This window comes from Canis lupus, chromosome 9 (assembly GCF_011100685.1).
Source record: "Canis lupus familiaris isolate Mischka breed German Shepherd chromosome 9, alternate assembly UU_Cfam_GSD_1.0, whole genome shotgun sequence".
NCBI classification, from domain to species: Eukaryota; Metazoa; Chordata; class Mammalia; order Carnivora; family Canidae; genus Canis; species Canis lupus.
In genome coordinates, this window is record NC_049230.1 from 18,972,492 (window position 1) to 18,997,416 (window position 24,925).

A 24,925-nucleotide genomic window follows, 5' to 3' on the forward strand; every position below is an offset into this window, starting at 1 on the left:
GGTGCATGGAGCCTGCTTCTCCCTCTGCCTGTGTCTCTGCCTCTCTCTCTCTCTCACTGTGTGCCTATCATAAATCAATAAAAATTAAAAAAAAACAAAGATAATATAATTTTCCTATGCACAGTGTTTTTAGAAATGTATAGAAAGGAAAAATAAAAGGAAAGTGAGTTTATAATAAAATAATATGCATTTCTGTATGTGAAAGCTGAGGCTTGAGTCCACGAGGGAACAGAAGCTTGCAAACGTGTATGATTCACTGGCAATGGAGAACCGTGAATGTCAACTTGGTGCTGGAGTGTCCGGTTAGCAGCTCAGCTCACGTGGGCCAGGCGGCGGCCATGGAGAAAAGATTTTCTGAAATAGTGAATTATTCTTGATAAAATTCTAATAGAGACAAAGTCAAATCTTCTGTAGGACTGCATGGTAGATTTATTCCTGGAAAATTCAATATATTTTAAAAGCATTAAAAAAAAAAGATGTGGGTGGAATAGAGCTAGCCTCCAGGTCAGATCATTATGAACACGTTTCTAATGTATGTGGTTGGCCAGAGAGACAAAGGAAAACTGAGTGGCGTACTGGACAATTTTTTGTTCAGGGTGTCCTACACTTTAAAGGATATTTAGCATCCCTGGCCTGCCATCTATCACAGGCCAGGGGCTCCAATCTTGACTACTAACAGCTCATAAATTTACAAGACGTCCCCTAGGGGGCGGTAGCGCTTCGGTCGAAATCAACTAGCCAGCACCAGAGCCCTGCTTTTTAATTTAACTCTATCTCTGAGATTGTTTTACATCATAATGTGGAGCTCTGCGTCTCTTTCCAGATTAGTGGTATTCGTCATGTGGAGGTACTGTCACTCAGTTCCCTGTCGATGCCATTCCACTGTTACAAACAAGGCTACAGCGACTGCACAGTTGGGGTGTTGTTTCCTGCTGCTGAATGCCCCTTAGCAGAGTTCTTAGAAGTGGCCTGGCTGGGTCACCGGGTTTGGGCATTTGGAATTTTATTTTATTTTATTTTATTTTATTTTATTTTATTTTATTTTATTTTTTATTTTATTTTTTAAGATTTTATTTATTCATGAGAGACACACAGAAAGAGGCAAAGACATAGGCAGAGGAAGAACCAGGCTCCCTGTGAGGAGCCTGATGTGGGATTCCATCCCAGGACCCTGGATCATGCCCTGAGCCAAAGGCAGACGCTCAATCACTGAGCCACCCAGGTGCCCTGGAATTTTCATAGTTATAGCCAAATCTGCCTTCCACAGAAGTAAAGTAGATTAATTCACATTTCTCCAGCAGAGCAGGAAGGAGTCTGTCTCCAGAGCTCTGGGGGTCAGGCTGGGGGAAGGGGAAGGGGTGGAGGGAGAGAATTCTGGAAGATCTTTTTTTTTTTTTTTTAGATTTTATTTGTTTATTCATGAGAGACACAGAGGGAAAAGCAGGCTCCATGCAGGAAGCCTGACATGGGACTGGATCCTGGGTCTCCAGGATCACGCCCTAGGCTGAAGGTGGTGCTAAACCACTGAGCCACCAGGGGTGCCCCAATTCTGGAAGGTCTTAGAGAGGACCCTTACCCTCTGGGGGCCACCTCCTCAGACCACACCCAGGATCCTCTCAATGAAGTCTTGGGTGTCCAGAAGCTCCCCAACCCACCCTCTCAGGCCATGGGTGTGGCTGGGCATGGGGATGAAGGTGAGTAGAGACATCCTTTCCCAGGTGGGTTGATCCTAGTTATTACAGATACCTTTTTAATCCTGGAAAAAAAAAAAAAAAAAAGCTTTGTTGCTTTTTGATTCTTTAAGTATTTCAGAGAGTGAAATCCCTTTCCCCACGGACTTGTTTTGAAAACTAAAAACCTCAGAAAAATCGCAAGAATGATACAATGAGCCCCCATATACCCTTCACCTTGATTCACTCATTGTTCACATGTTGCTACATTGGCTTTATCTCTCTTTATTTTTGCAGAACCATTTGAGACTAAGTTACAGGCATTCAACCCTAAACACTGCAGTGTGCATTTCCGAGGAACAAGGACATTCTCCTGCAAAACCACAGTCTGGTTATCACGCTCAAGAAATTCAACATTGGGGATCCCTGGGTGGCGCAGCGGTTTGGCGCCTGCCTTTGGCCCAGGGCGCGATCCTGGAGACCCGGGATCGAATCCCACGTCGGGCTTCCCCGGTGCATGGAGCCTGCTTCTCCCTCTGCCTGTGTCTCTGCCTCTCTCTCTCTCACTGTGTGCCTATCATAAATAAATAAAAAATTAAAAAAAAAAAATTTTTTAAAAAAAGAAATTCAACATTGATGAAGCAGTATCTACTGTACAGGCCTCACTCAGTTTTCTCTAATAGGCCCAGTACAGCTTTCTGTATCTCACCCACCCCTCCCTGCCCTCGAGCTCCAATCAAAACTCTGACTTGACATTTAGCCCTGGGCCTGGAGTTTGGGTTTCTCTCCTTCCAGCTAGGTGGTTCTGCAGCTGTGGGCCTGGCCTCCAGGAAGGCAGCTTTAGGTGGGGACTGCACTGGCCGTGAACTCGCAGGTGCTGGGGGGGGGGGGGGGGGGGGTCCATGGAAAGGAGCTAAGCACTATTCAGGCCCTACACATGTCTTCCTAGGTTCTGGGGGTTCAAGCTGGGGAGGGGGTGGGAGGGGACACTGTCCTGCCACTGGGCTTGCTGGGGAAGAATTCAGTCTCACAATAAACTACCTTCCATTTATGTTCTTCCCCCGGCGCCAGGCAAGGACTTGTCCATCAGTCCCCACAGCTCCTGGGACTGGTATCATTTGCTCCTCTTTTACAATTGAAAGGAGTTTCTGTTTTTCCATCTGATGAGGTGGCCAGTGAGGGCCACATGGGGCCACATGGTGTCTCTGGAAGGACCACTGAGTGCTTGCAGTGTGAACCATGGCTAAGTGCCACTTTCTCCTCAGGTCTCTGAGCTTGTTCCTCTGAGAAGGCAAGTCTAGCCAGGGCTCCAGAGCTTCATCGGTATCTCAAGGTTCCTGCTTCCCCTCTGCAACTGCTAGGACTAACCTTGGGAGATGTGTCCACCAGCTCCAGGGGTGCCTCATAGCTCACAGATAACCTCTCCCACCTGCCCAGACTGCTGCCATGGGACTGGGCTTTGGTCACACCAATGATGCCTCAAAGCATTTTCCTGTGGTGGAAGGCAGGGACTGTGAGTTGATCATCTCTGAGGTCCTGACAAGGGCCACAGAACCATTTGATGACTCTTCACATGGCTTTCACAGATGTGCTTTTAGCTAGGAGTCTGCAAGTCAGGCGGGATGAGTGACATCGTCCTTATTTTCAGATAAGGAAACAGGTGCAGTGACAAATCTCAAAGACATCCTTATTGCAAGAACACCAGAAATGGAATGTAAGCCCCTTATTCTACTGTGGGGGAAACTGAGGCTCAGAAGTCACCAGGTTTTGTTTCCGACCACTTATTTGCAGCTGTATGATTTTGGCTCTGGGCGGGAAGGGGTGTAAGGAATTATTACTTATCTGTGCCTGCATTTGGAGTCAGAGGTAGGACCAGAATCTGGTTGCTCTAAAGGCCTTTTCCATAACTTTCCAAGGTGGTGGTGGTGGTGGTGGCGGTGAATCAATAATAAAGATGATGACCATAATAATAATAGTCACCTGAGTGTTTGCCACATGATAGACAAGGGTCTAAACACTTTACAGCTATTAGCTCATTAAATCCGCACATATTGCCTGTGAGGTGGGTGCATTATTTTCCCCATCAGCTCATTTTATAAAGTGGTGGAACTCGGGCTTACAGGCATTAAGATATTTGTTAGAGGTGGCACGGCTCCCGCAGGAAACAGCCGGGATCCATTGGAGCCAGGTCCCTGCCTCCCAAGGGCTCTGATCTTGAGACAAGCCCCACAGGCTAGATTTCTTGGGGTTCTGGAGGCCTGAGGCCAGAGCACATAAAAACCTTCACAGGTGAGCAGGTCACTGCAGGGAGCAGAGAACACAAGTTGAGAATGGGTTGGGGGTAGGGGGTGGTGGGACTCAGGCAGTTGGGGGGTTTGAATCCTGGCTCTTTCATTCGAGTGACCTTGGTGCGATCTGACCTCTTCGGCCTCCATTTTCTCATTCGTAAAACGCAGGTTGCGCGGGAGAGATCTTGGTTCCATTACACACGGGGAGTCATCGTTCTCGAGGCCCTCAGTTTCCTCCTCGGTAAAATGGGGAGAGTCATCTCTTGGCTGTGGATTATGAACCTGTTCGGGTAAACCGTAACTTTGAGGCTGTGAAAGACCGTAATAGAAGCTGGGTTCTCGCCTGAACATACAGTTTATAAAAGGATTTTCCGTCATTTCAGACCTCCACTGGCTGGGGAAGGGATGCAAGGGGCGCCTCCCCGCTGCGCTTTCCCAGCGGCCACTAACCCCCCGCGTTACAGCTCGCACTCTCCCGCCGCTAAACTGCGGCTTGTAAGCCTCCCGGAGCCGCACAACCGGTTTCAGGGAAAGCTGATGGTTGGCCCCTCGGGATCCACGTGCTAGCCTCCCGGGCGCCGAATGGCTGGGCGGCTGGAGCCCGAGAAGCTGGTGACGTCCAAGTCACGGTCGGCCCCTCTTAAAGGCGCAGGTTCGCACCCCGCGTTCGCTTTTCTGTGTTCGGACAAATAATGACGACCGCGCCAAAGCTTTAAAGGCGAGGCAAGTGGTGGGGTCTCAGGTGCAGAGCTTGCAGTGGGGGAGAGATGTCTCCCCGAGAAGCGGGATCAGAGACGTCAGCGCAGGATTTAAGCCCACCTGTCACCCCGGGAGGCAGGCTGATGAGAGTGAAGTACCTGGGCGGTTCCAATTCCAGGCACTTAACTTCCAGCCTCAGTTTCATCTCCTGTAAAAAGGAGCCCGATGATAAGATACTCCTAAAGTTTGGGGGCGTAGAAGTAACGCTGAGAGAGTAACCAACGCAAGCAAAAATGTCATTCCCCTTCTTCCCTCCTCAATCCCCTCTCAGCGCGGAGGAGGAACCCGAGGCCCGGAGGGGCGGTGTACCTTGCCCAAGGTCCCACGGTGGTGGGACTAAGCCTCAATCGAGTCCGGCTGACCCCGCTTTCCTGGCTCCGGGGACAACCTCCTCCCCCGTCCAGCCTGCCTGGCCCGAGTCACAGTTCGTCTAACCCCACCGCCCGCACGCCCGCGGTACCCAGCGGTTTGCCACGTGGTTGCAGAGCGGGATCGCAGTCGATTATCCGTAAAATGGAGACAGTGGTAATTCCCGCTCGGCAGGTCGTCATTAAGTCGTAAAACCTCAGCAGGAAGCCGGCGGGTGTCAGGCGTCACTATCTGATCGCCCCGTGGCCTTGGAAGAACTGATTCAGGCCCCCGCCTCCCCGCAGAGGACCCTGAGGAAGAGCGGGAGAGCGCGCTACCCACGTGGGTCTGGGAAGTTAGGGGGAGCGCCGGGACTCCCGGGGCAACGCTCGGCCGGGGTCCCGGTAGGATGGAGTTTGCGAGAAAGCGCTATTAAGTGCGATACTACCGCAGGCCACGCACGACAGGGGCACCCAAGACCTCGGGGCGCTGGCCCCGGGCCGCCCCCCACGGGGCACCAGCTGCGCGGGTACGCGGGCGCGGCGCGGGTCCGCGAGAGGCAGCGAGTGGGCGGGGCCGGCGGCACTCCGGGTGTGCGGCTGGTCGGCCGGCGGAGGGCGGGGCCTCGCGGCGCGGTCTGGGGGCGGGGCGAGCTCGGGTGCCTGCAGAGGCGGCCTTGGTGCTCGGCGAGCGCGCGCGGACCGTACAGCGGCCGCGGAGCGGCCATGGGCCCGCTGGGCCCCGGGCGCCGCGCAGCGCGAGCACCGGCCTAGAGCCAGGTGGGTGGACCTGGGCCGGGGTGGGGGCGGACGTGGGCCTCCGGGGGTCCCGGGGAACCTGAACCCCGGCTGGACTGGGGGCCGGGAGTCGCGAGCCGCCCGGCCGACCTAGGCGGTCCCGCCGGGCGTCCCCTGCTCGAGGGGCCGGAGCTTCTCCTAGGGCCCGGGAGAGAGTCTGTTTTCCCAAACCAACTCCCGACCGTCTCGGCCGAAGCCCCGCCCTCTGCCTTGGGGAGAGAGCGCGGAGAGCTTGTCCTTTCCATCCAGACCTGGGGGACTGGCCCTTCCGGCCTCGCGAGGAGGGTGCGTGCGGGGGAGGGCCGGGCACCAGCCTCCAGCCCCGAGAGCCGACCGTCCTGCCATCAGATTTGTTTACACGTTTCCCGCATTGCTCGGCCCCACCTTCCATGCCCCGTGACTCAGAGCACACGGGGCCCGCCTTGCGAGTGAGGGGAGAGGGGGGCAGGTTCAGGCGTCCTGGTCTTTGGGTCCCGAGGCCAAACAGGGCGCCTGCCCCCGTGACGGGGACGCAGGGATTCCGTGTTGCTCAGATGAGGGAATGGCAGCGAGCCATTACTGCTTCCTAAGCATGAGTAACTACTCCAGCTTTCTCCCTAACTACTCCCGGAGTGACCTTGTTCAGGTCATCCCCGCTCTCTGAGTCTCTGTCCATTGGTAAAGTAGAGATGACGGTAACTGCTTTCAACGGTGATTGCGGGACGCCTGGGTGCCTCAGTGGTTGAGCATCTGCCTTTGGCTCAGGTCATGATCCCGGGGTCCTGGGATCGAATCCCGCATCTGGCTCCCTGCATGGAGCCTGCTTCTCCTTCTGCCTGTGTCTCTGCTTCTCTCTCTGTGTCTCTCATGAATGAATAAATAAAATCTTAAAAAGAAAAAAGTGAATTGTGAGGATCGCTCGAATTCATATTTAGTGAGTGAATTGGGGTGATGGGCTGGTTCAGATCCCAAAGTGCCCTCACCTGGGTTCTTCCCCTCCCACTGATTTCTGTTGTGAATTGGGGTCCAATTGACTATTTGTTTTTCAGAATTGAAGCTGCAAGATGGCTGATCAGGACCCTGGGGCTATTAGCCCCCTCCAACAAATGGTGGCTTCAGGAACTGGGGCTGTGGTCACCTCCCTCTTCAGTAAGATCTGGGGAGGTGTGAGGCGGGTAGCTGGGGGCTGGGGAAGACCCGAGATTAGAGGTGACTTGGCCCTGGAGGAGGGCTCGGGGATGGGGTCCTGAAAGGAGCCTTCAGACCTGCCCTCCTCCTCCAGTGACACCCCTGGACGTGGTGAAAGTACGCCTGCAGTCTCAGCGCCCCTCGATGGCCAGTGGTGAGTGCCTGACCCTGAAGCCAACATGGGAGGTGCATGGGCAAAATGGATCTTCCAGAGATGGGGTCCCTGGGACAGGTAGGTGGCTCTTCTGACTTAAGGGACTGCCTTGTATTTTAGAGCTGATGCCTCCCTCCAGACTCTGGAGCCTCCCCTACGCCAAATGTGAGTTTCCCTAGTCATAGGGGGCTTGTCATGGTCCGGGGGAGGGAGGGTCCTAGTCTCCCCAGGGGACCTGAGGGCTCCACAGCCCTAGAACACACTTTCAGGTCAAATTCGTGAGCAAGAATGTCCACCCAGGGATCACTGCCTCTGCCGGCCCCTAGGGATGGGGCTCAACACCTTCCTGCAGGGTTCTAGGGCACTGTTGTCCTAATGCCCCCCTCCCCTTCCCCAGTGCCCTCCTCTCTCCAATCCACAGGGAAGTGCCTCCTATACTGCAATGGTGTTCTGGAACCCCTGTACTTGTGTCCAAATGGTGCCCGCTGTGCCACCTGGTTTCAGGACCCTACCCGCTTCACTGGCACCATGGTGAGGAGCAGCTGTGCCTTCAGCTGGGTCTCTAGGCCTTCCTGAGGGATTCACATTGGTCAGACGGCAGACCTGGGAAAGAACGGGTGGTGCAAAGGAAGTAGGGGTGGTCCAGTCGGTTTGGGAAGGGCTTCCCTGAGGCAGTGCTTCTGTCTGTGAAGTTTTGAAGGGTGAGAAGGAGTTTGCTTGGAGGTAAATGAGAGATTGCATGCCTGTAGCCTGAGGGGCTCCTGCCAGGGCAGAAATGAGAGCATCAGGTTAGGGCCAAGTCTGGGTTAGCCCCATCACAGAGCTTAATCGTGTTCCTCTTTCCTCCCTTGGGCTGGTGTCCGCGTGGCCAGGACGCTTTTGTGAAGATCGTGAGGCACGAGGGCACCAGGACCCTGTGGAGTGGCCTCCCAGCCACCTTGTGAGTATCTGGGTCCTGTGTATTGCTTTTCCCTGCTGAGATGCTTTGACCCTTTATTCTCCTGTGGGCTGGCCGGGGCAGGGGAGGCCTGGGAGGTTGAGAGCCTTTGGGAGTCTCAGCTGACATCTGTTCACACTTTCAGGGTGATGACTGTGCCAGCCACTGCTATCTACTTCACTGCATATGACCAACTCAAGACCTTCCTTTGTGGTCGAGCCCTGACTTCTGACCTCTACGCACCCATGGTGGCTGGTGCCCTAGCCCGCTGTGAGCATAGCCCTGGGCCCTTGATCTCTCTGACTCCCAGCCGTGCTTGAGTCTAGTCCTGGCTTCCAGTTCTGATATCTGGCAGCTGGCGAGTAGAGGGATCTCTTGGGCCCCTGGATCCTGGGAAAGCTGCTGATGGGACCTGTGAGCTGACCCTGCCCCGCTGTTCCTCCTAGTGGGCACCGTGACTGTGATCAGCCCCTTGGAGCTGGTGCGGACAAAGCTGCAGGCCCAGCATGTGTCCTACCGGGAGCTGGGCGCCTGTGTCCGAGCAGCTGTGGCTCAGGGTGGCTGGCGCTCGCTATGGCTAGGCTGGGGCCCCACTGCCCTTCGGGATGTGCCCTTTTCAGGTAGGAATCAGGTGCAGCGGGTGGGGTAGGGGAGCCTCTGGATGACACACAAGGTCTATGGTTAAGTCCCGATTTTACTATTATTGACTTTAAAGTTACCTTTCTTGGCCTTGACTATCATGTGAAATGGGCCCAGCAGGCAGGGTAGTCACCCAGGATTTATCAGGAGAAGATTCCTATAGAGGGCATGTTACAGAAACTGGCACACAGCAGGCAGTCCTCATTACCAGGAGGGAGGAGTTGTCACATTGTGTGGTAGTGGAAAATGGGAGGTTTGGGGCCACCCCATTGCCCCCTCAACTCTAATGAGTGTACCTCTGCATCCCCCCAAGCCCTGTACTGGTTCAACTATGAGCTGGTGAAAAGCTGGTTGAGTGGGCTCAGGCCAAAAGACCAGACATCCGTGGGCATGAGCTTTGTGGCTGGCGGCATCTCAGGGACGGTGAGTTGATCAGGGAGTAGGGCTGGTAGCTGTGTCCTTGGGAGGCCTGAGGGTTGTTAGAGGTACTCAAGAGAAGAGTGCTGGAGTAGCAGCACATCAGCTGCCTGTCAAGCAGCATGCTCGCCCTCCCCAGGGAAGCCCTAATTAAGGTTGGCAGAGCTTGGCTGGATGCAGGGTATGGGGTTTGGGGAATGGAGACAAGCTCTCTCCCCACTGCACCAGGTGGCGGCCATCCTGACTCTACCCTTCGACGTGGTGAAGACTCAACGCCAGGTCGCGCTGGGAGCGGTGGAGGCTGTGAGAGGTAAGGTTCTGGCTAGTGTGGGGCCGGGGGGGAGGGGGGGCCCAAGTGGGGTCTTACTGGGCCATGCCTCACATTTGCAGTGACGCCCCCACGAGCCGACTCCACCTGGCTGCTGCTGCGGAGGATCAGGGCTGAGTCAGGCACCAGGGGGCTCTTTGCAGGTAAACCTGTGTGTGTTCACGTGTGTGTGTGCATGTGTCCCCAAGTTCAGGAAGGATTGGGGCTTCCCCTGGGGCCCTGACTTCTGACCCTCCTGCCCCTTCTCATTGCAGGCTTTCTCCCAAGGATCATCAAGGCCGCCCCTTCCTGTGCCATCATGATCAGCACGTATGAGTTCGGCAAAAGCTTCTTCCAGCGGCTCAACAGAGAACAGCCTCTGGGCCCTTAGAAGGAGATGGGACAAGGACTCCATCTTTTCCATGGATTGGGACAGGTCGTGGGTGGAAGGAGACTGAGCCAAGTGCCTTGTCCTCAGCACTGAGGGAAGGGGCCTCATTTCCCTTCCCCCTCAACTCTGAGCCCCAGGGGTAGGGGGCTACCCCTCTAGGCCTGCGCAGGCCCCCCCAAAACAGCTTTCTTCCTGCCATTTCACATTCCCAAGCCCCAAGGATAATCACTATTCCACCCCCACCCCCACCCCAAGTTGAAGACCAAATCTAACTGACCCCTCCCTTCCCACTGTTTTCCTGTGTGTTTGCTGTAGCTGGGTCTGCTCCCAGGAGCCACAAAACCCTGGGCCTGGTGTAGTCTGTACCCATCCCTGTTAATTCCTGGAATCTAAAGATGATGAACTTCTCTCCAGTGCCTGTGACTGTAGGGTGTTTTGGGGGTGGGGAGGCAAGTGGGACTTGGTGAGTGATTCGCACAAAGAAGACCTGGAAGGGACCTTGATGTTGGCTTTGACTACCCAGGTGGTACCCATGTAGAGGACCCCCCCCCCCAGCTTAGTGCCAGGTCAGGGTGAGGACCCAGAGTTGAAGGGGCAACAAGTAGTGTTAGGGCCAGGGTGGGGGGTGGTGAGATCTAGCCCCAAGGGCATACTTTGATAGAGGTTGCTTCTTTGGGTCTCAACTTTGGGCCAAAGCTGAATTGCTCAGGATGATGGATTATCTTCAAAGCTAAATTGCTCAGGGCCCTTCTAGGGCTTGTCTCCTCTTCCATCCTGCCCCCAAGATGTTCAGGGTCTTCTCTGCTGGGGGCTAAGCAAATTAAGAGTATCTGGTTAAGTGAGGCATTTACATGTCTTGCTCCTGCTCTGGACAGTCACTTCATACCAAAGCCACCCACTTCTGGGATCATTCTGACCGGTCTGCTCCTGTGGGCACACACCCATTCTGTCTGCCAGCACCTCCGTGCTCCTGGGTCCAGCACTGGCTCTATTGAGTTGTGCCACCTCAGGACAGTGCCCAGTCCCGGCCCCCCCTACAGACAAAGTTGCCCTCAGTCTTCTGGTTTTTATTTACCTGTTCCCATCAGAGCCCCTGCCCCGGGGGCTGAGAGGGGAGGACTCCAGGGAATATACAGGGCAGACTGGAGAGGCAGGGGGTTAGGACGCTGAGGCTGGACCACCAGCTCCCGAGGAGGGTGGTGGGGATGAGCGAAGTCATCCAGGAAGTCAGGAAGTCAGCCAGGTGCCAGGGCCACCAGAAGAATGGGACGAGCTTTCCCAAGGGCTCCCTGTGGCTGTGGTACCCCTGTGTCCTGGCCCAACTGGCTTCCCTTTGCAGCTCCTGCTCCCTTGGGCAGAAAGTTAAAATGGGCAAGAAGCAAAGGGTGCCTTTCGCAAGAGACCCATGGCTGGGTGGGCAGCGTTCTCTGGAAAAGTGGCCTGGATTGGGGAACTCTGAGGAAAGGCAGCAGGTGTCTGCGCCCCTGGTAGGTGGGGCTGGCGCTGCCCACGCCGCTCCTCAGCTGGGACTCAGTGCCGGGCTGCCCTCAGGACTGTCGCTCACCAGGCACTCGTTGGATTTGAAGCTCGCCAGGGACTTGCAGCTGGGGATGGAGGCCAGGGAGCCGCAGAGGCCCAGCATGGAGGGCGTGGGGTCCTTCCCTGGGGAGAGAGGGCGGGTGAGGCCGAGCCAACCGGTCTGGCTGCGTGTGAGCTGGGGCAGGGGGGTTTGCAGGCGAAGGTAGTGGAGGGGTAGCCCCCCACCCGGGAAATTTTCCTCATTTCTGGAGCATTTGCCATTTTCAATTAAACCCTGATAAGCATCTGCCCATGCCATGCACAGTGCCGGGGACACTGTATTGTAATCGTCAGTTTATGTCTCTGTCTCCCCCTGAGGTTCATCCTCTCTGTCTGTTTATTAAACACACGGTGAGCACTTGTTCCGTTCCAAGCACTGGGGATACAGAGAACGGACGAGACACAGTCCCTGCCCTCACGGAGCTCACAGTCTGGGGGGGAGACAGACACACAGACAATCACAAACACAGTGTGGTGGGGTTCCATGTCCATAGCCTGCCTTCTCTCAAAGAAGATCTAAAGTCATCCAGTACAGTGTGGTGTTTAGAAAGAAAAGGCGGAAGTCCAGGCACCAGGAAAACTAGGGTAGGGAACCAAGGTGAAGCCAGGGGAGGGCAACACAAAATGCATGCGTTGAAGTCCTGGACATTCGCTTGAAGGGAGCCACTAATTTGGCTCTGAGCTTCCTGGCAGCCAAAGAAAAGGGGGAAACAAGGGTCAGGCAAGCGGTTCACAGAATGCATGAGACAAGAGCAAATCAGTTAGGCAGAGAATTCCCCAAGAATGTGTGAGCCCCTTGAGGATATCATGATGGCAAAAAGCCATTGAACCCCCACCATATGCCACACTAGAATCAGCATCCCCATTTTGCAGACAAGAAGGGCTCAGCAAGGTGAACTGATTGACCAAGCTCACACAACCAGAGGAGGCGCAGCTGGGGTTTGCACTGGGGTCTGCTGAGCACCCCAAACCAAGCTCTTAAGTGCTGAGCTAAGCTCTCTGGAAAGGCTGAATGAAGGAAGGAATTGGCCAGAGTCTGACCGCAGGCCCCAAGGCTTGGCTTCAGCCCTTCTTGGATGAACGTTAGGTGCTGGAATGGGGAGCTCACCGATGGGGCCCCAGGGCTCCTCATCCCGTTTGCCCTCTCCCAGGCGCTGGGAGTCTGAGCTCAGACTGGCTTCAGCTGACAGCGGCTCCGTGCTCATGAAACTGTGTCTGTGGCAGAGCAGAGGGCTGGTGTGTGGGCAGAGGCCTACAGCCCACCCCCTCCCACGTCCCCTGCCAGTGCCCCTCTTCCCCAGTAAGGGCCAGCACTCAGGCCCAAGCTGAGCCAGGCCGAGCCTTACCTCCGGTAGAGCTTGGGATTGTTGGCACCCTCTGCCCCATTCAGCGTTCCCAGGGATGGCCATTGGTTGACCAGGGGCGTGGTGAGGTCTTTGGAACCCTGGGCCAGGGGAACGTGGTCACCGGGGATCAGACCTGTCCTGGGATGGGGAGGAGGGGTCAGGCCTGACTAGAAGAGGGAACAGAAGTGGGGAAGGGGGGCTCAGCAAGGGGTGGGGGCCGGGGTTATGAATGAAATCTGAAGAAATGGGGACAGAATGTTGAGGACCAGTAGGACAGATCCTCCAGATCAGTGGAGGGTACTGAGAGTCAGAGTGTGCTCATGTTGGGGGTTGGAGGGAATAAATAGGATGTTGTGCGAGCAAGTCAGTGATAGAGTGGGTAGAGAATAGAATGGGAATCCTGAAGGGTAATGGAGTATCTTGGGGGATCATGCTGGGAGGTCACAGGATGATTAAGAGGTTTAGGGAGAGAGCTATCAGAGAGATGATTAGTGGGGTTAGGGGTCACTGTGGGATGATGGTCAGTGGTTATAGATCAGAGAGGGAATAAAGCGATCATGTCGAACGTTGCTGAGTAATATTTGAGGTCCTTAGGAGTAATGGGGTCGCGGCAGTAACGTTCTGTAGCCATGCTAGTTGATAAAGTGGGGAGCCGGTTTTGCCTGGGGCGGGTGTCCCTGGATCTTATGTTGAGGGTAACTTAGTTCACTGGGGAGGGAGGGGGTCTCGGGGTGGAGGTGAAGGGATCAGTGGTTGGATGCTGGCGGTTGGTTGCGCTGGCTGCTGTTATCGAGAAAGGTGATGTTAGAGTCAGTGGGGGCGATGTGGTCGGGGAGGCCGGGACGGGGGCAGGGCGGCGGCGGCGGCGCTCACAGCTGCTCCTGCAGCTCCAGGATCACGCCTTCCAGCTCCCGCTTCTCGCGCTGGTTCTGCGCCGCCGCCTCCTCCAGCTGCAGCTGCAGCCGCCGGTTCTCCGCCTCCAGGTCCTTCAGCTGCGACTCGCGCAGGCGCACCAGCTCCTCCAGGTAGCCCTGCGGGGCGCCGGCTCAGCCCGGGCGGCCGGACCATGGGGTCCCAGCGGCCGCCCGCCCGCTCCCCGGGTCCCGCTCCCCCGCCGCGCATCACGCACCTTCTGCGCGTAGACGATGCGGAACTTCTGTTCCATCTTGTGCCATTTGCTGTACCAGCTGTCCTCGTCGGTGACGAGCGGCAGGTACGGGTGCTCGGGCGAGTTGTCCTCGCTCGTACTGCTCTCGGCGCTGTGCCGCTCCTCCTCGTCCGTCAGGTAGTCGTAGCTTGGGGGAACGAGTAGTGGGCACGGCCCGCCCCGCCCCGCCCGCGCCCCCCCCCCCCCCCCCCCCGCCACACCGCGCTGCTCACCTCTGGGTGAACTTTAGGTAGGGTGTGTAATCGATGACCACGGGGGTCTTCCCGTCCAGCACTTCGCCCTTTAGGCAGAAGCTGCAGTGGGGGCCGGGGGAGAACCGCAGGGTTGGGGCGGGTGCGAGCGGATGGGAGTGTGGACGTTCTTGGCTCAACTCCCGCCGCCGCCGCCGCCGCCGCCACCGCCACCCAGTCCCAACCTGAAGTCTATGGCGCTCAGTCCGATCAGCATCCCGGTGAGGACGGTGGCTTCCTCCCGAAGCATGATGGCTCCTGAGTCGTAGAAACGCCTGCGGGGGGTGAGGGAGTGAGAGGGGGTCCCGCTCGAGGAGCTGATGGTGCAGCATCCTCCCAGGGAGGCCCCACCCCTCGGGATTTCGCGCGTTGGCTTGCTACAAACCTGTCCCAGAGAGGGAGGTACCTCTCTCCTGCTCGCCCCTCAGGTGTAGATCTTGTCTTTCCCTCAGAGTGGTGCCCACTGTGTCTCCCATGTATTAGATCGTGTGTTCCCCAAGAATACTCTCCTCCATCCTCTGAACTACCCCTTTCCCACCGAATATGGGGTCATCCCGGTCCGTAAAGTCAGGAAACAAGTTCTAATCATTAGTGCCTGGCATATAGTAGGTGCTCAAAAATATGTTGATGTGAACTCTGAAATGTGAGGACAGACTAGAGATAGAATGGGACAACCATCAGGTTGTACGTGACCACGGAGTTCGGGAGGGGGTATGGGGAGCAGGGGAGACACATGCCCCGGACTGTACTCAGTTTCAAACACATCCTGCCTGCGAACCTGCACCTGAGACCCAATCTCTGCAAACCCACAGTGCGGGGACTGAAGCTCTGCACACTGGGACTCTAGTCCATGGGTGGCAAGTACAGACTTCTTGTCACTGGGGAGTAGGTAGGGCTCTGTGTTATAGGTCATGGAACAATGCCAAGAGGTAAAATGATACCATAGTTGAGGCTTGTTCAGAGGTGTGTCTAAGGTTAGAGCTGTGCATGACATCAGTACTGTGGAGTGATGGGAAAGAATGAATTTGACTTGGAAGAAATGGTGGTGGTGCTAAAGGTGTGTCCTGGGACCAAAAGCTCAGTGGCCAGAGGGGGTAGGGGGAAGGGAGCTAGCAGTGCATGCTGGGAGTTGTAGTCCAGGTACCAGAGGTTGCTCCAGGAATTTAAGGCTCAAACATGTTTAGGCAGTGAAGTGCACACTGGGCGTGTGGTCTGAGCTGACTAAGAGGGCCTGACCTGGTGGTCCGGGTGTCCCGCAGAGCTGTGGTGATGTATTCCGACATTCGCTTCTCCATCAGTGCCACCCGGATCCATGCCCGGCCCTGGAAAGACACTCTACTTGTACACCACTGGGTGGTTGCTCTTCTACCCGGTGCTGGTAGGCAGAGTTGAAGAACAAGGAGCAGGCTATACACCCACCCACCCACCCACCCACCCACCCCACCCCAGCTCCCTGCAACCAACAGCTACCCTGGCCCTGTCCACCCAGGCCCCTCACCTTGGCTCGGGCGGTGCTGATGTTCTCCATGTTCTCAATGCTGCTCACACAGTTGTTGGGCACTTTGCTGCAGGCCAGCCGGATATAGTCCCAGAAGCCCCGCTGCCCGTCTGAGCTGAACCAGCTCACCGGACCTGCTGGGGCACAGGCTGAGCCAGGGCAGGGAGGGGGCTCAGCAAAACCAGGGAGTTTGCAGAGGGTCCATGTAATGGGGTATGTACACACATGCATAAGTATAAGCAGCCACGCCCGCCCACAGTTCCTACCTTTTTTTTTTTTTCCTTAAGATTTTATTTATTCATGGGAGAGACAGAGAGAGAGGCAGAGACACAGGCAGAGGGAGAAGCAGGCTCCACACAGGGAGCCCGACATGGGACTCGATCCCGGGTCTCCAGGATCACACCCAGGGCTGAAGGCAGGGCTAAACCACTAAGCCACCAGGGCTGCCCCACAGTTCCTACCCTTAAGCATGTACACACATATGCATGTACACCAGGGACACACTGGCATGGAACTGCACACCTGCTGGTGGGGCTTGTGGGCACCCACTGTATGTGGCCAGAACACTCCCTCCCCTTTTCCCAGCTGTGTGCATGGCCCAGCCATATGGGGGCCAGGGTCAATGATGGGGTACAGAAGGCCATGAGGTAGATCAGTGTGGGTAGCTGGAAGCTAAAGGCTGGGAGTTGGGAGGGCTGGACAATGTGGGACAAGGAGCCAGACCTACCTTTGAAACGGTGGCTGAGGATCTGCTCTAAGATGGCTGCAAAATTCACAAACTCCTCGGATGAGTCATCGATGGGCTCCGCTGTGTATTTCTCCAGCAGCGTTTTCACAGAGAACCTGGTAGGGGTGGGGAAAGGGGGCAGTTGGATGTCCAGTGAGATGAGGGTAATGGTGGTAGAGGAGGGGTGTTAGGCAAAGAGAGGGATCGAAGGGCAGAGAAGAGTTCATGAAGAGCATGGGCGTGGTGGGGAGGCAAAGGAAAAGAAGATAAGAGACAGGGGAGGTATGCAGTGACTGCAGAGATACTGTGACATGTGAGTGATACTGATTGACAAATAGGTGACAAGAGGTGATGGCCAGAGAGAGGAAGCTTCAGGAATAAGGCATGCGAGGAGACAGGACAATAGGTAGGAAGATGAGGCACCTAGAGTCGGGGTGGGGGTGCTGTCCCAGAGCCCCTTCCTTGCCCATGCTTTGGAGTTACATTTTTGATGTGTGTGGGTTGGGGGTCACCTAGGAATTAGAAAGTGGGTTTGTGCCCCTGCCCTGAGCTGTCTTCTGCTACTGCTAGAACAAACTTCAGTCCCTTCTGGGGGGGTCACCTGTGCCAGGGCATGTGAGTTGAAGCTGAGCACATGGAGCGTGGGCATGCAGGGGTGGCCAGGTGGGCTCTTAGCACCCGGATGCCCCCCTTCCCCCCTTTCCTTCCTAGCTTGATCGCCCACACACCAGCTGCCCAGAACCAGGCAGTGCAGAGCGGGGCTGGGGCGGTGTGTGTGTGTGTGTGTGTGTGTGTGTGTGTGCAGGGTGTGGGTCTGACACACGCTCTGGGTGGGAGGGGGCATTGGCAGCATATCACTGGAAGGGATCTTTGGGGCCCAGACACCTGGCTTCTCAGAGAGGAAGGGAACCAAGGGAAGCCAATGGGGCTGAGAACTGGAGCTCAGCAGCCCTCATCCCTCTCTGCATCCTGCTTGGGGCCTCAGCTACCTCTGCAGTCCCTACCCTGCAATCTCCACCTGCCGTCCCTGCAGTGGGGTAGGGCAGAAATGAGGACTCAGCTCCCAACATCCCATTATTGCCCTTTTGTGGGTGGCAGGGCAGGAGTGGGGTATCCAGGGATATGAGGGCTGCTTGGAACTGTCCTTCCCCGCCTAAGCTTATCAAGCCCTGTAATGTGCCAAGCACTGTAGTTTGCATGTATTACTCATCCATCCTTACAACAGCTCTGGGAGGTAGGTCCTCTTATCACCCCCATTTTACAGATAAGGTAACCTAGGGTTCAAGAGGTTGACTGATTTGGTCGGAGTCACACGGCTTGTGAGGAGTCAAGTATGTATGTCTGATTCCAGAGCCCTTGCTCTTTCTGCTACATCTTGTGGCTTCCTGCTGGCTGTCACAATTACCAAGGCCTGGGAGCAGCCCCTGCCTCCTCTGCCTTCCACTCTGCAGGCTCCAGCCCTTAAGCACTGGCCTCTGAGGCTCTCAGGCCAATGGCAGAACTGAGCCAACGGACATCCCTCCCTTCTCTTTGGGCTTAGAGCTGGTCTGGCCTGAAATCAGAGCCAGGTCAGTTTTGGGGTTGTAGTAGGGGGAGGCAGCCTGGTGGACTCAAATCCTGTTTCCTTGTGATACCCCTGTGGCCTTGGCCAAGTTATTTAATCTCTCTGAGGTCCAAACAGGAATAATAGTATCTGCCCCAGACTCCAGGAAGGACTAGGAGAAGGGGCATGTGTAGAGGAGATTGGGCAGGGGTGGCAAGGAACTGGGCCGTTAATGGGAAGGTTGGCCCTGCCAGGAGGAGTCCGGTTTGGGGCATTAGCTGAGCCTAATTATGCAGCACACACCACCCTTCTTGATATTTTCTGGTCATCTGGGTCAGCTCTCAGTGGGGGTCTGGGGCTGGTTTCAGCATGGCAGCCATCTGCCATCTATCCTCAGGGGTGCTGCTGAACTGGCCATCGCCCCCGGGAGCCCCATGGTGTGCTCCCTGTTAGGAGGTGCAGTGGCTGCTGCAGGTTACCATGGAGACAGGGAGGCCAGGGCCCAGGGGAGCCCTTGGCCTGCTAAAGGGAACTGTTCTGGGAGCTGGAGGCGAACCACATGATGGTGATGAGGTGGCAGAGGCCTGAGGGGTTTCTGAGCCTTTGTCATGCTCCCAATCTCCCCTAAAACTCTATCCCTCACACCCCGGCTCTACACCCACTTCCAATCCACCAGAACCACTCCTTCTCCAGCCTAGGCCAAAGGGAGCTCCCCTCGTTCCCCATACACAGGGGAAGGCAGGCAAGAGAAAGCAGCACGTTCTTCTCAGGGACAGGAAAGGTATCATCAGGACAGGGCTAGTTCTGTGTGCCAGGCACTGGGCTAGGCTCCTCCATGAATTATGCCATCGCTATTCCTTGGCGTGGCTGTTACATCTACAGTGGGGATGATGAGGCACCCAAGGCCCAGAGTGGTTAGGAGAATTCCCCATGGTTGCACAGCTAATAACTGATGAAGTAAGAGCTTGAGCCTAGGATGCTCTGGCCCCAAAGGCAGAAACCTTTGTTTTATACCACACTGGCAGGGTTTGAGGGGTGAGGGTGGAGGCATTGGTCTGTACTTTGGCCCAGATGGGCCAATGCTACACTCATTCCTTCTATAACATCCCAGGCATTTTTACAGAGGTCTGATGTGAATAGCTCTGTGCCAGGGACTAGGATATAATGGTGTGAGACAGATGCTGTATGGTTGGGTGTGTGCTCAGGAACCTGGAAGGAGCTGTGGGAGGCAGGAGCCAGGGTATCAGGTAAGTGCTGATTCCTGGGGGAAAGAGGAGGGCCGAGGCCTGTGTGTGGGCAGGTGGGGGTGGCAAAGCAGGGCAGCTGAGCCCTGCACCTGGAGCACCTTGCCCTCAGAGGTGGCTTGGGGGTGGGGGAGTTGCAGATGGAGAAGGCAGCTAGCAGGGGGTCCTAGAGGGAGAGAGGAGGGCAGGTGAAGCTGAGGGACAGTGGCTCAGCAGCTGGCCGCCCCTGGCTCAAGCAGGGAGGGTGAGTCACTGCGGGGCTGAGGTGGGAAGGTTCCCTTCCTGGGCCCCCCAAAGCAGATGAATCTTCCCAATACTGCGACAGCCCCACCCTCAGGGACCAGTGGCCCTGCCCTCCTCATCTCCTCCCTTGAACCCAGGAGACCTAGGCTTCTGCAGGCAGACCCTCAGTCCTTCCCATGGCAGGCACAGTGCCCCTCACCTTGCCTGGGTGCATTCAGGGGCTTTGCCCACACCCCAACTTGACCCTGCCACAGGCTGCAGCTGCCCAGAGATGGAGGAGGGCACCATCCCTGCACCCTGACTTGAGCATAGGAAATTCTCTCAGGAAAGCCCCACCCCGGAGAGGCCAGGCTGACAGTGAGGGTATGCTTGGAGGGCCATCACGCGGCCACCCGGCCACCCGTCAGTTCTTTCCTGCCCACCCCGCCCCCGCCCCCAGCAAGGGAGCCAGCCATCCCTCCCCCTCCCCCTCACACAATGTCACTTCCTGGTGTTCACAGGAAGCTGCAGTGCCAATTAAACACCCCTCACCCCCCAGGCCCCGGGCTGGGCATAGGCCTTACTTGGCCTAGAAGGGTAGGGACCAGACCTCCAAAGCCCCTCCTGGTCTGGGCCTGAGGGACAGCCGATGCGCTCCTCTTAACTCTGCTTCCTCCCTTTCCTCCGCGGCTGCCGTGCATCCTCCGGCCGGCACGCTCAGTCCATATTTCCGCAGCCCGGCCCGACGCCTCTCCCTGACCACCCCCCCGCCAGCGGCGCCCACCTGCACACGGTGATCAGGTTCCTACGCTCCACGGCCACATTGCGGGAAGACGCTTTCTTGGAGGACAGCCCCAGAGCCATGGTGGTCTGGACAAAGCTCGCTTCCATCCAGATGTGCGGCCACTGCTGCCGCCACCAGCTGCCCCCCACCCCGCCTGGCGCCCCGGCCCCCTCCCCGCCGGATCACGGCTGGGCCCTGTGCCCGCCGGGGCCCCTGGATCCCTGCACGGCCATCCCCCTGCCGCTGCTCCCGCTGCCCGGCCCCCCGGCACCCTCCCCCGGCGACGATTCCAGAGCAAAACAAGGCCGGGGAGGGAGCTCTCCGAGGTGCTGAGCCGGGCCCGTCACCCCCTCCCTTAGCCGCCCGCCCCCCTCGGCCGGTGACGTCAGGGCCCTCGGGCCCCGCCCCTGGCAGGCCGGCCACCAATCCGCAGAGGATGCAGAATTTGGGGGTGGGGGCTGGGGCCCGAGGGAGGGCGGAGGGGGTCCCCGGAAGAGGCAGCGATTGGAAGGAGTAAGAGGGGGCATCTGGCCTGTTCTCCACTCCCACACTCAGGGCTGGGGACCCCTTGCCTCGCGTCTCTGAGTTCTGACGACTGAACTCCCTGTTTCTGACCCGTGATGGGTGTTGTCTCAGTTTTCCTCCTGCTGCCAGGGAAAAGAGGTCCTCACCCTCATCCCAGCCCCGCCTCCCTTCAGTAACGGCATTCTCAGCGAGACCCGGCCAAGTCTATGTCCAGAGAGCACAGGTGGCCCTTCGTGCTACTAGGAGGCCAAGGAGCAGTGGAGACTGTGTACCTGGCGTTTGACTTGTCAGCGCCAATGGATGGATTCAACTGCTCCGGGGGGGCGGGGGGGATGGGAATCCAAAATAGGCTGTAGGAGCCCAGCGCCTGGAACCACTCAGGACAGGGAGACTGGCCTGGCAGCTCCCGGCGGGGGCTCTGTGGAGGATCCCAGTAGTAGGGCTGGTGTCCACAGTGGTGCCAGGGCACTGCTTTCTCTCAGAGTCCTACCCCCTCACATCATCCCCAGGGTAGCTGGCTTGAGGGTTAACCTCATGGCTGCCAGCATCGCTGCATGGTGCCATCAAATCTCTCAGCAAGGCTAGGAGGTCCCCCAAAGCTGATTGCATCTTTTAAGGGAAGGTGGAATAAATGGATTCATAGTCTGGCTTTCCTGTCACCCTTTGCCTTGCAGTTGTTCTCTTATCCCTGCTCTCACCTGCTCTGTTTCTCTACTCAATCTGTTCTCTTTCACACACTGAAATTCCCAGATCCCACAGAAATCTTTCTGTGTTGATTAAGAGAAGGTCCACCCAATTTCCCTCTCTGGCTTTTGGAATGTTCATCCTAGGGGACATGTCTTCACATAGATTTAGATGTGCACCAACATCTGAATATGATCAGCAGGCAGGGACCCTCTGTTAGCACAAACAGAGGAGGAAGAGAAAAAAAGGCTATATAAGTTCACAACCCTGACCTGACTCCCTGGGGGCAGGGGGAAGGTCCTACATCCCAGCGCAGATCTCATGCCCACTCAACCTCAGCCTCAATTCTTGGCTTCTGGGACCTCGGATTTGGTCTTTTCCATTCCTCCTTTGCTCTTTCCCTTTTACCTCACTTTTAGAAGCCACCCCCGTTTTAAAGATTTTATTTATTTATTTATTCATGAGAGACACACAGAGAGAGGCAGAGACACAGGCAGAGGGAGAAGCAGGCTCCCTGCACGGAGCTGGATGTGGGACTTGATCCCATAACCCCAGGATTGCTTCCCAAGCCTAAGGCAGAAGCTCAACCACTGAACCACTCAGGTGTCCTTATTTCTTAGATCTTTAAAGTGATGACACAGGTGTTTGTTTTGCAAATATTCTTTAAACTGCAAATAGTGTTTTATATGCTTTTTTGTGCATATAACATATCCTGCAATTGAAAATCAAAAGACCATCAAGATTGGCATCGGCTATGTATCTAGAGGCAGGAGGATGATAAGAGGGGCTTCTAGGGATGCCCGGGTAGCTCAGCGGTTGAATGTCTGCCTTCAGCTTAGGGCGTGATCCCGGGATTCCGGGATTGAGTCCCACATCCAGCTCCCTGAAGTGAGCCTGCTTCTCCCTCTGCCTATGTCTCTGCTTCTCTCTCTCTCTCTCTGCCTCTCATGAAAAAATAAATAAAATCTTAAAAAAGGAAAAAAGATATAAGAAATAGAAAGTTGCCAAGAACTCAGGGCTTCCCATATACTTCTCCCAGATCTCATCTCCATCCATACCCCCAAGAGATAACCACTATCTTGACCTTTATGATAATTATGTCCTTGCTTTTCTTAATAGTTTTATCACCTATGTGTCTATCAAAAAAAGTACATATAGTTTAGGGGCGCCTGGGTGGTTCAGCTGGTTAAGCATCTGACCTTGGCTCAGGTAATGATCCAGGGCCCTGGGAACGAGCCCCGAGCCCCACGTCGGGTGCTCTGCTCAGCAGAGAGTCTCCTTCTCCTTCTCCCTCTGCCTGATGCTCCTCTTGCTTGTGGGCTTTCTCTGTCAAATAAATAAAATCTTTAAAATAATATCTAACTTAATGTTTCTTTATTAAAAGAAAACTCTTTCTATATTACTCTTGTTATTCTTTCTATATTATTTTCCTTGTATACTATTCCAATATATGTCAATACTACAGTTAATCTATTCTATCACTGAGGGTAACTTTGTGTATCAGATAGAACCTAATAAGAAAAATAGAAATCACATTATGTATTTCAGATAGAGGAGATTTATTTTTAAGAGATTTTATTTATATATTCATGAGAGACACAGAGAGAAATGCAGAGGGAGAAGCAGGCTCCCTGTGGGGAGCCCAATGCGGGACTTGATCCCAGGACCCCACCATCACGACCTGAGCCAAAGGCAGACACTCAACCACTGAGCCACCCAGATGCCCCATATAGAGGAGCTTTAATATGAGGAATTGGTTACACAGGAGTTAGAAGACTAAAAGCAAAAGGATAAAGAGAACACTAAGATTGTATGGAACTAGTAACTAAATGAAGCAGCAAGGGCTGTAGGAACAAAAGAGAAGAGATAAGATTACTACATCAAGGAGTTCAGGTAGAGCCCTACTGAGTTGGGGCTCAGATTCAGGCAGAGTCATCAGCAGGGTTGCTGCTCATTCCTGAGAGGAGTCATCTACAAAGCTCGTTCTTGGCACGCAGAAAGAAGCTGAAGGCTGAAGTCAACTTCCAACAATAGAGCAACTCTGAACAATACCAGAAAAATGGGGAGATAGTGTCTTCTCCCTTCTTCCTGCCTTCCATCCATCTCTAGTGTCTCCTATTAGCAGAACCTAACAGAAAGCTGGGTAGTAATGGAGTCTGGAAAACAAGTTTGCAGAGTCCTAGTCCCACCCAGCATCAGACAGCAGAGACACAAAGAATGGATTTGGAGCAGAAAGGCAAGAAATGAATAACTGCTGCCTGTCTACTTCTTTTCCTGTTCAACATTTACACACATCTTTCTATAGATATTTGAACAGTAACAAACTTCATGACTTTGCCTAGCAAGACACATTGTCCTTGGTACAAATGAAGATGCTCTGGTGCCCTCTCCCCAAAGTGGAACTTCAAAGTCTCTAAAGTAACACTATCCATTTCTGGGTGATGTTAATACCTCTCCTAGTTCAGCCACATTTCCTCTAGAGGATACTGTAACCTAAAGACTAAAGTATAAAGTTCGCTACCAACAACAACCCTTATATAAAATAACAAAGGAAAGAAAGGAGGGGAGAATCAATTAAAATAGGGAGAGGGTATATATAGTACAAAAGAAGCAAGAAAGAAAATTTCTAGGGGCACCTGGGTGGCTCAGCCAGTTAAGCTTCTGACTCTTGGTTTCAGGTCAGGTCATGATCTCAGGGTCCTAGGATCAAGCAGCGGGGAGTCTGCTTGTCTTCCTCTCCCTCTGCCCCTCCTCCTGCTCATTCTCTGTCTCTCTCTCTCTCTCTCTCTCTCTCTAATAAACAAATAAATCTTTTAAAAAAGAGAGAAAATACCAGTAGCTTCTAGAATCCTTATTTCTGTAACTTGTTAGAAGTTGATCATTAGGGGCACCTGGGTGGCTCAGCAGTTGAGTGTATGCCTTTGGCTCAGGTTGTGATCCGGGGGTTTGGGATCAAGTTCCACATCAGGCTCCTCACAGGGAGCCTTCTTCTCCCTCTGCCTATGTCTCTGCCTCTCTGTCTCTGTGCCTCTCATGAATAAATAAATACAATCTTTAAAAAATAGGGACTTCTGGATGGCTTAGGGGTTGAGCGTTTTTGCCTTTGACTCAGGGCGTGATCCCAGGGTCCTGGGATCAAGTCCCACATCGGGCTTCCTCCATGGAGCCTGCTTCTCCCTCTGCCTGTGTCTCTGCCTCTCTGTGTTTCTCTCATGAATAAATAAATAAAATATTTTAAAAAATATTTAAAAATAATTTTAAAATAAAAATAGAATATTTTTAGAAAGAAGTTGATCTTTATAACTCTCCTCTTCCATTACTCATTTCATTTTCACTTTGCCCTTAGCCAAAACCTTGATTATTGTTTTTTAACCAAGTCAGGTGACCAAATTTTCATTCTTGATGAATCTAATCCTCAGAATTGAGTTCTTATGTTTTTTCTTTAACTGCTGCTACTGGACATGGAAGAAGAAAGAGCCATACCAGAGAATCCCATGGGTTC

The 24,925-nt window shown here is 54.7% G+C and overlaps 2 protein-coding genes across 8 annotated transcripts; one reads left to right on the top strand and one right to left on the bottom strand.

Annotated features, from left to right (window-relative positions):
* Positions 1 to 5,705: 5,705 nt before the first annotated feature.
* SLC25A39 (solute carrier family 25 member 39) lies at positions 5,706 to 10,288 on the top strand. Of its 3 annotated transcripts, none has more exons than XM_038547112.1 (12): positions 5,706 to 5,844; positions 6,891 to 6,990; positions 7,124 to 7,183; positions 7,304 to 7,348; positions 7,581 to 7,714; positions 8,056 to 8,123; positions 8,266 to 8,390; positions 8,567 to 8,740; positions 9,073 to 9,182; positions 9,405 to 9,486; positions 9,567 to 9,647; positions 9,759 to 10,288. In XM_038547112.1, exons 2-12 carry the CDS (start codon positions 6,906 to 6,908, stop codon positions 9,872 to 9,874), a joined length of 1,080 nt encoding a protein of 359 aa, XP_038403040.1. In that variant the 5' UTR covers positions 5,706 to 5,844; positions 6,891 to 6,905; the 3' UTR covers positions 9,875 to 10,288. The 3 variants fall into 3 exon arrangements, with proteins under 3 accessions (XP_038403040.1, XP_038403041.1, XP_038403042.1); XM_038547113.1 differs by having other exon boundaries at positions 7,605 to 7,714; XM_038547114.1 differs by lacking the exons at positions 5,706 to 5,844; positions 6,891 to 6,990; positions 7,124 to 7,183; positions 7,304 to 7,348; positions 8,056 to 8,123 and having other exon boundaries at positions 7,626 to 7,714.
* A 637-nt stretch (positions 10,289 to 10,925) lies between these two features.
* Positions 10,926 to 20,397, bottom strand: RUNDC3A (RUN domain containing 3A). 5 transcript variants are annotated; one of them, XM_038547108.1, is made up of 11 exons: positions 20,215 to 20,397; positions 16,422 to 16,537; positions 15,695 to 15,831; positions 15,433 to 15,518; positions 14,382 to 14,471; positions 14,179 to 14,259; positions 13,928 to 14,093; positions 13,672 to 13,829; positions 12,799 to 12,936; positions 12,561 to 12,667; positions 10,926 to 11,536 (listed from the first exon to the last, which is right to left on the bottom strand). In XM_038547108.1, the coding sequence occupies exons 1-11, from the start codon at positions 20,319 to 20,321 to the stop codon at positions 11,394 to 11,396; spliced, it is 1,329 nt and encodes a 442-aa protein (XP_038403036.1). In that variant the 5' UTR covers positions 20,322 to 20,397; the 3' UTR covers positions 10,926 to 11,393. The 5 variants fall into 5 exon arrangements, with proteins under 5 accessions (XP_038403036.1, XP_038403037.1, XP_038403035.1 ...); XM_038547109.1 differs by having other exon boundaries at positions 15,695 to 15,828; positions 20,215 to 20,395; XM_038547107.1 differs by having other exon boundaries at positions 15,695 to 15,843; positions 20,215 to 20,395.
* Between the last annotated feature and the right edge of the window lie 4,528 nt (positions 20,398 to 24,925).